This window comes from Glandiceps talaboti, chromosome 3 (assembly GCF_964340395.1).
Source record: "Glandiceps talaboti chromosome 3, keGlaTala1.1, whole genome shotgun sequence".
Lineage (NCBI taxonomy): Eukaryota > Metazoa > Hemichordata > Enteropneusta > Spengelidae > Glandiceps > Glandiceps talaboti.
In genome coordinates, this window is record NC_135551.1 from 6,185,749 (window position 1) to 6,199,624 (window position 13,876).

General features: G+C 34.4%; 1 protein-coding gene across 1 annotated transcript; it reads left to right on the plus strand.

The window, feature by feature from the left end:
* Window positions 1-658: 658 nt before the first annotated feature.
* Window positions 659-10,923, plus strand: LOC144432622 (xaa-Pro aminopeptidase 2-like). Its single transcript, XM_078120884.1, has 3 exons — window positions 659-790; window positions 8,928-9,026; window positions 9,710-10,923. Exons 1-3 carry the CDS (start codon window positions 710-712, stop codon window positions 9,851-9,853), a joined length of 324 nt encoding a protein of 107 aa, XP_077977010.1. The 5' UTR covers window positions 659-709; the 3' UTR covers window positions 9,854-10,923.
* Window positions 10,924-13,876: the final 2,953 nt, after the last annotated feature.

A 13,876-nucleotide genomic window follows, 5' to 3' on the forward strand; every position in this document is an offset into this window, starting at 1 on the left:
ACAATTACTTCTTCATTTTCACTGTAACCTCTCTATATTGTCATGTATCCATTTTTTGTTCAAGGGGACGTATAAACCCGATGGGCTGGAAGGTATTTTATTACCTCATCTCACTATAATACAAATTACTTACTTACTTACTTACTTACTTACTTACTTACTTACTTACTTACTTACTTACTTACTTACTTACTTACTTACTTACTTACTTACTTACTTACTTACTTACTTACTTACTTACTTACTTACTTACTTACTTACTCACTCACTCACTACGAGATCCCTTGCTAAAAACTCATTTGAGAAGGACTTCTTCAAACTCCGAACATGGTTAAACAATGCAAAAATGTCCATTAACGATTGCGGCCAACCTATTTCTTATTTTTATCACGAATATTGAAAATAGGAAATAACTATAGTCGAATTCTTATATAAACTAATGTGAGTGACTTCACATTAGTTTAATATGACGTCACCCTGTTGTCTTTGTTCAGTGCATTGTAATAAAATTAAGTTGAATTGGAATACGTAATGACATGAGTTTATTTTTAAGAAACTGTAGTCATACGAATTCTTATAGGAACTAATGATATGTGGGTGACGTCACATTGGTTATGACATCACCCTGCTGTCCTTGTCCTCTGCACCTTCGCTGGCAGAAAAAATAGATAAAGATGACATATCATCCAGTCTTATCAAAATCCATGGTATGCTTAGTGATATGCAAGTGCAACAACAACGTTTAAATGACCGTATAGTGAACTTGGAGGAGAAATCACGAGCACTTGATGTAAGTACCCAATGTTCTGACTTTGAACTTCCTGGGCCTGCCCGCCATATTGCCGACGAGCAAACCACAAGCCACACCAGGCGACATTCACCAAGAGTTTATGGTGACTTTTGTCCCACTTAGTCAAGAACGACTAGTGAAGTCGAAAACATACAAAGTGAGTTTAACTCGCTAAGGGATTCACTTCAACAAATAGTACTGCTTCCAGAACTTCAATTATCCGATTCCGGAGCGGGAATAAAGAAAAGTGATCAACCCAAACTGAACGTAATTATAAGGTGTGCCAGGTACATTGAAACTGCCTAAAGTTATGGTGTCAATTTACCATTTTCTGTGAATATTCCTACTTTTGAATGACCTAATCGTAAGTTTTCTGATAAAGCGCGTTAATTTCTGACTTTAGAGATACCATCCCTATTGACAATGGTTATTCTTGAAAGTACTTGTTTTTAAGAGCTAACTCACACATGTGCACTTTTCGGATACATAATCGTTATGGTACATTGATGTATAGTTATAAACTGATTTCAAGCCTAGTCGCTTTCTAGTGACATACCCACTTTCAGAGTAAAGTGTCAGGTGTTATATTGTTTCCTAAGAACGAGTGAACTGGCACGTATATAGCTATAGAATTTGGGACAATGCTGAATGACGTGTACTGACATTCCATAAGGCTTTCAAGAATAGTAAACCTAAGACAAACAGGATTTGAAATAGTATACAACCTGGGACGTTGTATAAGAAAAGCAGCAATATTGTGTTTGAAATACAATGATTTTATCAATATGGAACAAAGTGTAATTAAAAAGTTGAACGATTACTATACATCCAGCGTGGAAAGTGTACAGACATTCGTGGTGTTTAAACGTCAACTATATTTAATTATACTTCACTAGTGACAACCTTTCACAATCTGTGCATGTTATGAAAACAATTAGTATATTTTCTTTAAATTAGTACTTTGTTATAACTATTGACAATTGCAGTAATGTTGCGTCTTGGTGTCGGATTGGTTAACAGTGACGTAGACACACTATATAGTACATATTTATTTGCGGGTGTTAAATTATAACGCCTATTAAACTAAACTGTTGTAATTGTATTACTAAACGACCAAAATATACAAGCAGAATACTACTATAGTGCTATTGGTATCACTAATTAATACCCCCAGGTCTGGATGTGTTGCGTAAAATTCACTTTTTTGAAATCATCCACGTATACATGTAGGATGATTGATTCATGTTGCAATTCATTTTGAGTAATTTCAAAAAGATAAAGAAAAGTATAACAAAGTTTGATGACGATACTTATACTTCCGAAAACTGGAGTGTGTCGACTATCAGAATGTATCTCAAACTGATGTTTTCACACAATTTAGGATGCTATCATCGTGTTTACAAATGTGGGTAAAAGTTACCATGGTAACGATAAATAACAATCAGAACATATGTTTTAATATTCATATGATTATAGGGTTATCAACTTAAATTAAACTTTGTCGGAATGTTTAAGTTTATGCAACTTTTTATATGAACCGGCGAGATTGCCTGTTAGACGATTTGTTTAACACTCATGCAGACTTCAACATCAAACGTTCGACTGGAAATAATGTTTATTTTGAAAAGTACAATTACAAAATATACATGCTAGCCAGTGAGCCACCAAGTGTTTATTGTACTCATACGAGTGTTAAATGTGATATAATATCATATGATGTGATGTGATAGTCCGGTTACACCAGTTTACACATATACTTATTTCTTGTCTATATGCTGTGACGCCGTTGTCTGTTATCAGTCCAGTCAGACTAATGTCGCTGGCAAACGTAGCAATTGCGCATGACACATGCGAATTACTACAATGAGCTTTGTATATAGAAATAGAAAGGGAGACGGTACTCTTACGTGTTGCGCCCCAGCCCCGTACAGCTGGACAAACTCTATTAAATAATAATTATTCTTGAAACCCGTCGTTTTTGGGTGAGACAACTCACCCATGTTCTATTGACATACCCTCTTGCAGCGTCAAATGTCAGGTATTATATTGTTACCTCAGAATAAGTGAACTGGCACGTATATTGCTATAGAATTTGGAACAATGCTGTATGACATTCCATGGAGGCGTTCAGAATACTGGCCCTAAGACAAACAGGCTTTGAAATATTGTACAACCTGAGACGTTGTGTTGGAAAATACAATAGCATTGTGTTTAAAATATAGTAACTTTATCAGTATGAAACAAAACGTGTATTTATTACAGATAGAGGAGCGATTATTACACATCCAGCGTGGTATGTCATAAAATGGAAGTGTACAGACGTTCGTGGTGTTTAAACGCCAACTATTTTTAATTATACCTCACCAGTGACAAGCATTCACAATCTGTGTATGTTATGATAATAATTAGTATATTTTCTTCAAAGTTAGTAATTTGTTATAACTCTTGACAATCGTCTTAACGCCTTTTTGTGTCACAAAGTGACATTATTACAAACTACAAACACCTGACAGCATTGTTCTATATACTGACCTTGATAGCACTTTGATAGTCTTCAGCTTCGAGACGCAGTCTTTTATGTTATTTTCAACCCCTAGATTCTTGTTTGTTGAATAGTGTGTTACACTTCTAAGTTCGATGAAATAATCAAACTTACGTTGTTAGACGTCTTGGAATAGGACAGGTAACATGGCGTCCTGAGCTCCCCTGTCCGCTTTCACGCATGGGTAGTTCTTCTTCGTCTAGACGGGTTCTAAATATAGCATATGACATCATTTGTACATTATATGTGGATTGTTAGGCAAACATTTTGTTTAGTCTTCCCTCCATGTGTGTGGAATATTTTGTCAAAACTACAAAAAACCTTATGTTTTTTCTCTTTGACGAGTTATAACCTGTAATTACTTTTTTGTTCTTTTTAATTTTCTGTTGATGTGGGGTTGGAGGGGAACGATTTTTTGCTCCGTGTCAAATGTACTTTTAATTCTATACCTTATATTAGTTACTTACTAATGAGAAGACTCGATTAATTAAAGCTGCACTCACTACAACATAGATGTGTTTTTGAAAATAATTTGTTGAATATAATGACATACTCATATTATCGTACACTGTGAACAGTACTGCATTACCAGTGTGTGGGTGTATTTTAATTGCTGCATACATGATAAATGAAAGTGGATCCGCGCCCCAAAACAGCGCCCTTAACGTTGGTAACTATATATTTCAATCCTGTCTTTGTACTACCTATGGATAATATCGATCACTGTTTAACATGTACAATGTCAAATTATTGGTATTTACTCATATTCAGTGAATATATTGCGGTTGTCAGATCGTAAAAATGATACTCCTCTTAAAACTAGATTAGTTTTAACATGATAGTGATGGATTCAAAACCACTCTGTTCCTCATGATGTAAACTTGCTACTACATCATCTACGGATAACATCGACCGCTAATCAATGGTGTTTTTTTTTTAAAAGTAATTGACTAATTTTTACTGCATCTTTCTCCCAGTTGTAGCATACTAAACATACTAAGCTGCTTTAAAACCATAACGGCAGTATTATTGGCGATATGTGATTGATGAATTATACGAGTAGGTAATCTACTATTTTTTCATATATATATATATAAAGAAAATATAAAGAAAATATATACCGGTACACACACACACACACACACACACACACACAAACACACACACACACACACACACACACACACACACACACACATGTATATATTTCTTTTTTTCATATGTGAGTGTCTAGTTCAGGTAGTTATCCTTTCCATTGTTTTCCATTTGGTCTCTGCGTTATTGGTTCTCTCTCGTCAGATGTAGATCCATTACAGATTGGAAGAACAGTTTAATATAATTGTGTTTATAAGTTGATGTCAGTTTGCGCATCCACTATTGCTGGCGACACTTCAAAATTTAAGTGATTTTATTATCCTCAAATATGTAGAAAAAAAAGTTTAGGGTCGGTATGAAAAACTAGGTTGGGTCGGGTTACCGGAACGACGCATTTATATATCTAGATATATTGTGTAAGAATTATTTTTAAAAAAATCGTCCATGTGTACATATGGGATGATTGGTTAAAGTTGCAATTCATTATCAGAAATCTCAAAAAGAGCAACAAAAGTATAACAAAGTTAACAATTGACAATAAGTTGAGATCTTTTCAACTTAAAATACTGCACAACATATTACCTACTAATGTAACATAATCAAAATTCAACCCACCTAGATTGAATCTGAGAAATGTACCTTCTGTGATAAATTTAAAAAAGAAGAAACTTTGTCATTGTGTTATGTTTACGTTCTGACTGCTATAGGGGATTGTTGTTTTATCTCAGGAGTAATAAGATTATATTAAATATACACGACATATAATAGAAAAAAACACAGTAAACAAGTCTGGTCTATACGAAAAAAGTTGACCGACAGCAGACATTGGCAGAAATTAGATCACTGGATTATATTCTATGCTCAGCGTATGGTAAAGTCAGTTGATTACTGTAATGATACTAGATCTAAGAAAACCTTATGATAAGTATACACCTTTTATATTTGGAAATTTAGTAACACGTTCCTAACCTTTGTAAACGAACTGGAACAAGTGACAGTGTAGATTACTTTATGCAATCGTTGATGGCGCTCTGATTGTCTATGATACACTGCACTATCAATATAACGTCTTATTACAGTCAGGTGACACTAATAGTTTATTCATATTTGGTGAATCGTTCAATTCGTATGAATATAGTATGAAATAACAAATGTACGCTATAATGATAGACGGCAGGAAATCTAGGATTTCCTAAGATTGTACTTGATTGTAAATAGACTAGTGTTAAGGAAAAACTGATTATAATAGATGTATTGGGATATAGAAAGGAAACGCGAGGTCATCCAAACTTTAGAATTTTGAGCTATTAATTTTCTACCCACCTAAAACACCCACCTATGGCTGCACGTAATTCACTACTGTCACGGTCTACTTAAAAAATAAAATATAAAAGAAACACAACAATGAAATGAATAAAAAGAACACAATTTATTCTAACAACAAAATCCTGTTTGTCATTTACGGCCAAATGTGATAATTATCTTTAACTGAGTCTCTGTAAGTAAAATGCTTACACACGTCTAGGCAATCAACCACCTGTAACAAGTGAAGACGCCATTAACATGAGCGCCATCAACGACGAATCTAGAGTATAACAAAAAAACAACAACACAGACATAATTCAAAGCCACTCTACTATAAATTGTAGACATTTGTATCAAGTTATACTTCTCTACAATCCTACAACTACTAAGTATTGATTATTAACTAAACACACATATAAAGAAAATAATTTGTCGATGCTAGATACAGATACTATATATTAAATCATAAATGTCTGAACACGTCATCAACAAATACTCTGATATATTCTACTCCAGATAAGGGTCAATCACTGCTAAAATCGTTCTACGTTCGAGACTATGTCATCAATATAGCTATTATAGCAAATAGCCCCATCAACATTGTATATTAACATGTTAAATTAATCATTTGATAGTAATTATCATTAGAGGAGTAACGAAGTTAGTCAATGGTTGATATATTTATGAATCTACAAGGTCTTTACTTTAATTCTACTTTAATAGATTGCATAGGTCTAATAGACTTCAATGTTAAACTTCAATTACAGCTAAAACATCAAATCATCATTCTAATCAATAAAAAAATGCAAAATTACACAATCTACTGTCTCATTGCATCAAATATACCGGTAACAATTCATGTGACGTCAATTATGAGTTACTCTTCAATCTTAGTTTTTACATCTATAGCTATATACTATGTAAACTGATGATATTACAATTTCCACCACTGGAACGTCTAAACTGCGATTTGTGGTATATTACTGTATTGGAACTAAATTACTCTATCTAAAATCAAGAAGAATGTTTCAAAATAATATATTGAAGAACTACGGAATATTGCCTTGGTCACGTGGTTGTCCGTATTCACTACAAATGTTGAGTATCGCCATGGTTACATAGTGGTCCGTATTCACCAATAAGAAGTCAGAAAATGTGTTCAACTAGTTCGTTATACATCGAATGGCTTATCGATTTGAAAAGTTAAATCTGTCCTTGAATTGGTTCGTCGGTCATTTCACTCTGTATTGCTTGTCGATAGTATTGACATGCCGTTTCAAACTCATTCAACTTGTTATACATATCACCTATCTTGACTAATGCATCTTTGTTGTCTGGGTCACTTTGTACAACTTTCTGCATCTCTTTGATTACACGTTTGGCTGCATTTTTCCCACACCAGTACTCAACGCCATGTTCAACTGTTTGATCGAAGAAATTCATGGCTTTGACACTGTCGCTCAATGACTCTTCGTACACTCCAGCTGTATACCAACACGCCTCGGACTTGTAATGAGGATCATTACTTGTTTTAATCATTGACATGTATGTTTCTATCGCTTCAGAATAGTTTCCTTGATACTCTTTTATTATACCGATGCCTTGCTCAGCATCTACGAACACTCCATCAGAGCATTGTAACGCACGGTTGTAATATTCACTAGCTGTCACTAAATCTTCACTCAAGCTTTTTTTACCACTATTTAACCCATGTTGATATTTCATGATGTGTGCGTCTCCGATTCCAACAAGGTATTGCGGGCTATCTGGTATTACCTCCATTGCTTTACAGTAGTATTCATCTGCTTTGTCAAAATCCTTCATGTTGATGTATATATCACCAGCACAGTGCAACACCCATGGGGATTTAGGATTTCTACAGAGAGCTTCTTGTATTTCATATTTTGACTCATCAGTGTTTAACTTTATTAATACCCAACCCAAGATAGCTCTAGTATAGTTATGATTAGGATCGATTTCCATTACTCTCTTTAAAGACATTTTACATTCCTTTATTGATAGAGTATACTTCTCAACTTTGGTCGCATACATTCTGTTATCGCGATAAAATTACAAAAAGCCTTGCAAGACGAGCCAGTCTGGTTTGTTACGAAGAGACACTAAGGTCAGTTAACAACGCCCCGTGTTTGATAATGCATTTACAATACAGTACATTGTAACTACCTGAACAATACACAAAATAGATAGCGGCGGATTCTTCTTTATCTATCTATCTATCTATCTGTCTGTCTGTCTATCTGTCTAGCTAGCTATCTATCCATCCATCCATCCATCCAGCCATCCATCCTTCCATCCATTCATCCATCCATCTATCCACCCATTAGAGAGTAGAGAGACTTTGTGAAATGTGTCATTTAAATCAAATAGAGGATGAATTCCACTTTTTACTTGTATGCCCATTTCATACTTGTATAAGGTCAAAATATATTGCTCATTATTTTTATAATCCCCGCTGCAACATAAATGTGTACTACTTCTGTCGTCTCGCAAGGTTAACACTCTCAGAAAACTAAGTAGATATTTCATGCTACTAAACTTACAGAAGATCATAGTAGGAACTCTGAGGTATAAACCTTTCCCTACTGCCTACTGTTCCCTATGTGGGACTAATGCGCTATTTCTAGTGATCCGAGCATTTCGTATAGTTAAGGTTTGTACTTTTTAGTCGGTAACCAACAGTACTGAATAAACGATTGATTGATGTGATATGATGTGATGTGATGTGATATGATGTGATGTGATGTGATGTGATGTGATATGATACATGATGCCAGGTGATGTGATGTGATGTGATGTGATGTGAGGTGATATGATGTGATGTGATGCGAGGTGATGTGATGTGATATTATTTGACACAATGTGATGTGATAGAAACGTATACAGCACTGAACTTAAAGAACTTACACACAATGTAACGGAATTAGTGTGGTGTGTTTGGTGTGTTATATTGTGTAATGTTATGTAGAATAGCGTGTTTCCATAGTAATATGAATACATAAAAGTACATTTTTCATGTTTAATGCGATAAATTGATATGATATAACTCAACATGGCCAACTAGAGTAACGCATCAATGTTAAGCAGCGTCATTTAATAATATACAAAGCTGTGTGCTGTAAATTTATGGTATGTGATGATATAATGTCGTGTACATCAATTGTTTATTGTCTACAGGAAGACTTTGGCAACCAAACATGGACAACTTTCGATGAAGTGGCGTTTGTACCCTTTCAATACAAACTGATCAAATTCGAAATGATGACGCCACCACAGGTCAGTATATGTACACTGGAAATCAATAAACATACTACTCTACAACTGTCTACCGTGCACAAGCCAACTTGTGCACATAAAACAAAGAATATGAAGGTTATATGATGAGGTGATATGTTGTGATGTGATGTGATGTGATGTGACGTGATACGGGATTTACTTCTTAATCGTTCTAATACGTATGCCACGACTACTCTCGCCGTCTTTGACTTGTAGTGAAAGGGCTCCTTATGTCTGTCGTATTTCCCTTGATTGGACGATGAAAAGAATTGGACGATAACATCTAAATAAACTCAAAATGCAGTTGATAACCCACGCTATTCTATATATGGTGACATTATTGATTTTTATTTCTTATTACCCAAACTCCCCGAAATGTTTGCTTTTGTGAATGAAAATATATTGTAGCTGTAAACTTGTCTGTGAAGGTGAATACGTGTAAAAACAAATAAATAGGAGGAAATCAATACATTTTAAATGCATGATTAAGAATGAAATTCCTTAATTTGGTTACCATGTACTAGTAGCCAAAAAACAAAAAACAAAAACCGCTAATGATGTGACAGGAGCTGCACAGGACCAGTTTGAAGGGTTTAGTTTTATTTGGAAGTGCAGTTCTCCTCCTTCAAATCATGTAAAAACCACATTTTAACTCGTTATACATGTATATTTATATACCACAGATTGATTGGATGAACAGGTATAACCAGGAAATAAGACTCCACATTGGTGATAGGTTATATACTAAGAATAGACAAGCCTATGATTGGATGATTGAAAATAACAAACCCGTCTCCGGCCGAGGTGTTTATTTTGCTAATGAATGAACGCCAACACTTTCCTGGTGGTGGCGCTGTCCCTTTCGTCGTTCGTTCTGAATCAGAAGTAGTTCATAACAAAAAGCAGGAATTTAAATAGATATCTCGGTGGAACGAATTGAGGTATATATCTGTAAATTCATTTCAGTTGGATTTTATAAAGACAGCAAGAATTTTGTAGAGATAGCATAACATATTTTCATTTAGGGGAAGCAACTTTCCTGCCGAGGATTAGGATAATGGTGGGTATGTAGTAAACCCAAAATACTGACGTCACGAACAGAGACATAATTATGTATATCAGGAACAAAACGTGAAGAGTCTATGGTGCGGTTATTTCATTTCATGATCAACGTGATTGGAATTTCGTTTGTAGATTGATATGTAGTATCTTTTTAGGTTATATTCAGAAATTGTTATATTTACTCTAGTTGTATCGAAACAAGTACTCTTGATGACTTATACTAATTATTTGTCAATACTATATAGAAAAGTTGAAACACACTACTGAACTTCAGCCAGGATCTCACTAATTTTGTTATTCCAGACATAAAACAACAATCACCTATAGCAGTCAAAACGTAAACATAACGCAATTAAAACACCTATAAAGGGAACTTTTGTATTTTCTACTACTTAATCATTAAATAAAAATTAAGGAAATAAAAACATAATAAATTTCCTGCTTCTGCCATCTAATTTCAAAGTAGTATACATGTAAATATACATGACATACAACACCCAGCGAAACAGACTAGTCTGTAGTTAAATATGTGACTGACAGCAGGTATTGACAGATATTCGATCACTGGATTACATTCTATGCTATGATAAAGTCAGTTGATCAATGTAATGATACTAGACCAATCGTTCAATTCGTATGAATACAATATATAATAACATTTGTATGCCGCATAAGGATAAACAGTAGGAACTCTAGGTTTTGTTGAGATCGCCCTTGACTAGACCAGGGATAAGGAGAAATTAATCATAATAATGTTTAATTGAATACAAATTAAACTTGAGTTCATCCAATCTTTAAAAGTGAACGCATATCTGTTGTACAAATGGACATTTAAAAAAAATAGATGCCTAATCATTTCAGTATTTTGGTCACAGTATTAAAAACAGTGGCGATTATAAAACTCGTCCATTGTCTTTCTGTTCTTCCAAATTTAACAAGTACAAATTAAAAAAAATTGGAGTCGTGTTTTTATAAATTCAATTGGAATGGTGGCACGGATAAAATCAACAGAAACAGAATGTGTATGAGTGTAGCAGACGGAGGTCTTAACATGGTTCGTCTGTCAACTTTTCACAAGTCGCTGAAACATTCTTGGATTTAGCGCCTTTTTAATACGAAGAATAGAAGTCAGTGGAAGTGTCTGCTCACTTCCGTTCTTGGGTTTGATTGTTGTGTGTTAATATTCTTAGGAAGTCAATAAATCAAAACTTTAATTTATCACAGACTTACTGGTAACGTACTTTTGGAATGAAGTATTCCAAGGTTGGTCTGAAATCTCATATTCCCCTGAAAGTTCGGTTGACTTTGTTCACCAAGTTCTTTTGGTTAAATCCGTTTATTAAAGTAAACCAGGATGTTATTTATTTCAGTTCCTGGTTACGCAGGTGTTAAACTTATTGGAGATTTACAAGATGAAAATGGAAATTTTCTCTCATAATACTTTCTGTAGAAAATATCATATTGAGACTGATTTTGTAACTTTCTATGGTGTATTAAAAGCAATTCCGAACAGATGGAAAAGAGAAATTCTCCTATTTTCAAATCAGAATAATAGAATCTTTCAACATAACGTGATTGAAAATGTTAAGATATGTAAGACAGTGTACGCCATATATCTCGAAAAGGAAGTAGGTAACAAGATAAAAGTACAACGTTCTTTTTTACTATGTTATATATATATAATATATAATAAATAGCATTTAATAACATCGAAGTGGGCAGTATACTAACGTTCTGAGTAATTTCATTATCTCCTACATGTTCGCAAATCACTATACATGCAGATTTCAACAGACAATTGGTTCTTCTCATATTAAACCCAGACCTACTTCTGTTCAATTTGACTGCGAGTTTCTGAGGTCATGGGTCTCAGACTCGGCCTAGAGTATCGCGACCTAGACAGCCCTGGCAGAAAATAATAGATGTAAACTTGCGTTCACAAGCCAAACATGTGACAATACAAGACCACAACGAAAACTGAAACATTTACAGGTCACTCTCAATTTATATATGGACAACAAAATTAGGTCGGCCACAGTTTCTATTTACATGCAACGACTTGGAGCGTGATTCCATATGCCTGGAGCAAGTCGAATCAATTAGTGTATTATGGGACTAACAAATCTATTGTGGTACTGCATGTCCTGATACGCCTTCTTGAAGTTTCCCATGGGTATTCTAATACCTAGTATATTTATTCGACATGAAATATGTTTACTTTGCTGTTAAATGCCCAATTCAAAAGGCGACGAGAGTACGAGTATAGTAGGCTAAAATATGCTGTCCTCGGGATGCATTGTAATGCTTCTTCGAAGCAAATGATAAAAAATCAGATAAAAAAGTCTTTGAATGTGAAACCCCCGACATTACAAGTGTTTATGTATATCTAGTCTAGCCGTTTTGATTTATTTTGCCATAATATGGGGACATAATATTTTAGCAGTTATACCCACAGACGCTGACAATTAGTCAGAAAGTGTGAGTAAATATCGGTAAATGTTGGTTAATAAGACATATAGACTGTAGTTTTCGTTTACTGATGTCTATTACAACCACCAGCAATGCGTTTTTTTCACAATGCTGTTGAGTTTTATTCACCTGTTGACTACGCTCAATTTCTTTTCCTACACACTGTTATATGTTTTGATATCGTCGTAGGCAATATCAAAAATACTCGTGACAAATTAGAACAGTGTCAGAAGTGCATAGTTTGAGTAGAATGAGAAGAGACTTGAATTCTAATATTTTATTTTCTGTCTTTTCGTTACAAAATAAACATTGTCCTGTTGTTGATTTACTCTTCTACTGCTGAGTACTCGTACGTGATGCAGGAACGGATGCAAAGTGATGTATATGTCTCCCAATTCACAAATATACCATTAATTAGCAATGCTCATGTAGCAATTTGGAATTTTTGGTTAATTTCGACCCAAGACTCATTGAATGATATCTGAGTATTTACATTTCTCATCAGTTTAATTTCCCTTACATCACTTTATCTCTACATAGTCTAAAACTAGTCTGGTAGAGATTGATATGCTAATTAGCTTTACACTTAAAATCATGATCGCTCGCCTAGGACGTCATGCAGTCATGCATATACCGATCAATCACTTTCGTCGCAAAAACCTCGAATTGGTAAGTTAATGAATTACTTATTAGTTTCTTATAACAAGTCTCCAAGTTTGTGCATTGAGTACTCTTGGCTATTCGAGACTGATCACTACTCTTTCACAGGTTAAAATGTGTTTTCCCTCCTACATTGGCCAGCAATGAAGTACGCCATATGATCAATTGCTAGACAAATCTTCACTGAGAACTATGGGAACTTTCGGGTACGCTTTCCTTGAAAATATCCTCTTTTTTAATTAATACAAATTAAAGTTACTATAATAGTGGTAAAAAAGGGGGACTACAGATAATAACAATGCAAGATATGACGTTATGCGGTATGTGATGCTAAAAATGTGAATTCCTGAGAAACACAATAAAATTTAATATGTTGTCACGACCACTCATAATAAGACATGTCTAGATGCAAGGGTACAGGTAAACCCGGTAGTACTGTGTCATATAAGGGTATTATATTAATGGCGATTGCATCGTGATCAGAAGGAAGTTGATTCTAAAAATCACCCCAAAAATTCTTACTCGGAGTGATGGACATTAATTTAGCCATTGTGACCATGTGTGCACTTTTCTATATTTCTTTTGTATATAATGAGAAATTTAACACGCCAAATTTTTCGGGTATGCAAAACTATATTATGTAACACAGTCAAATCTTC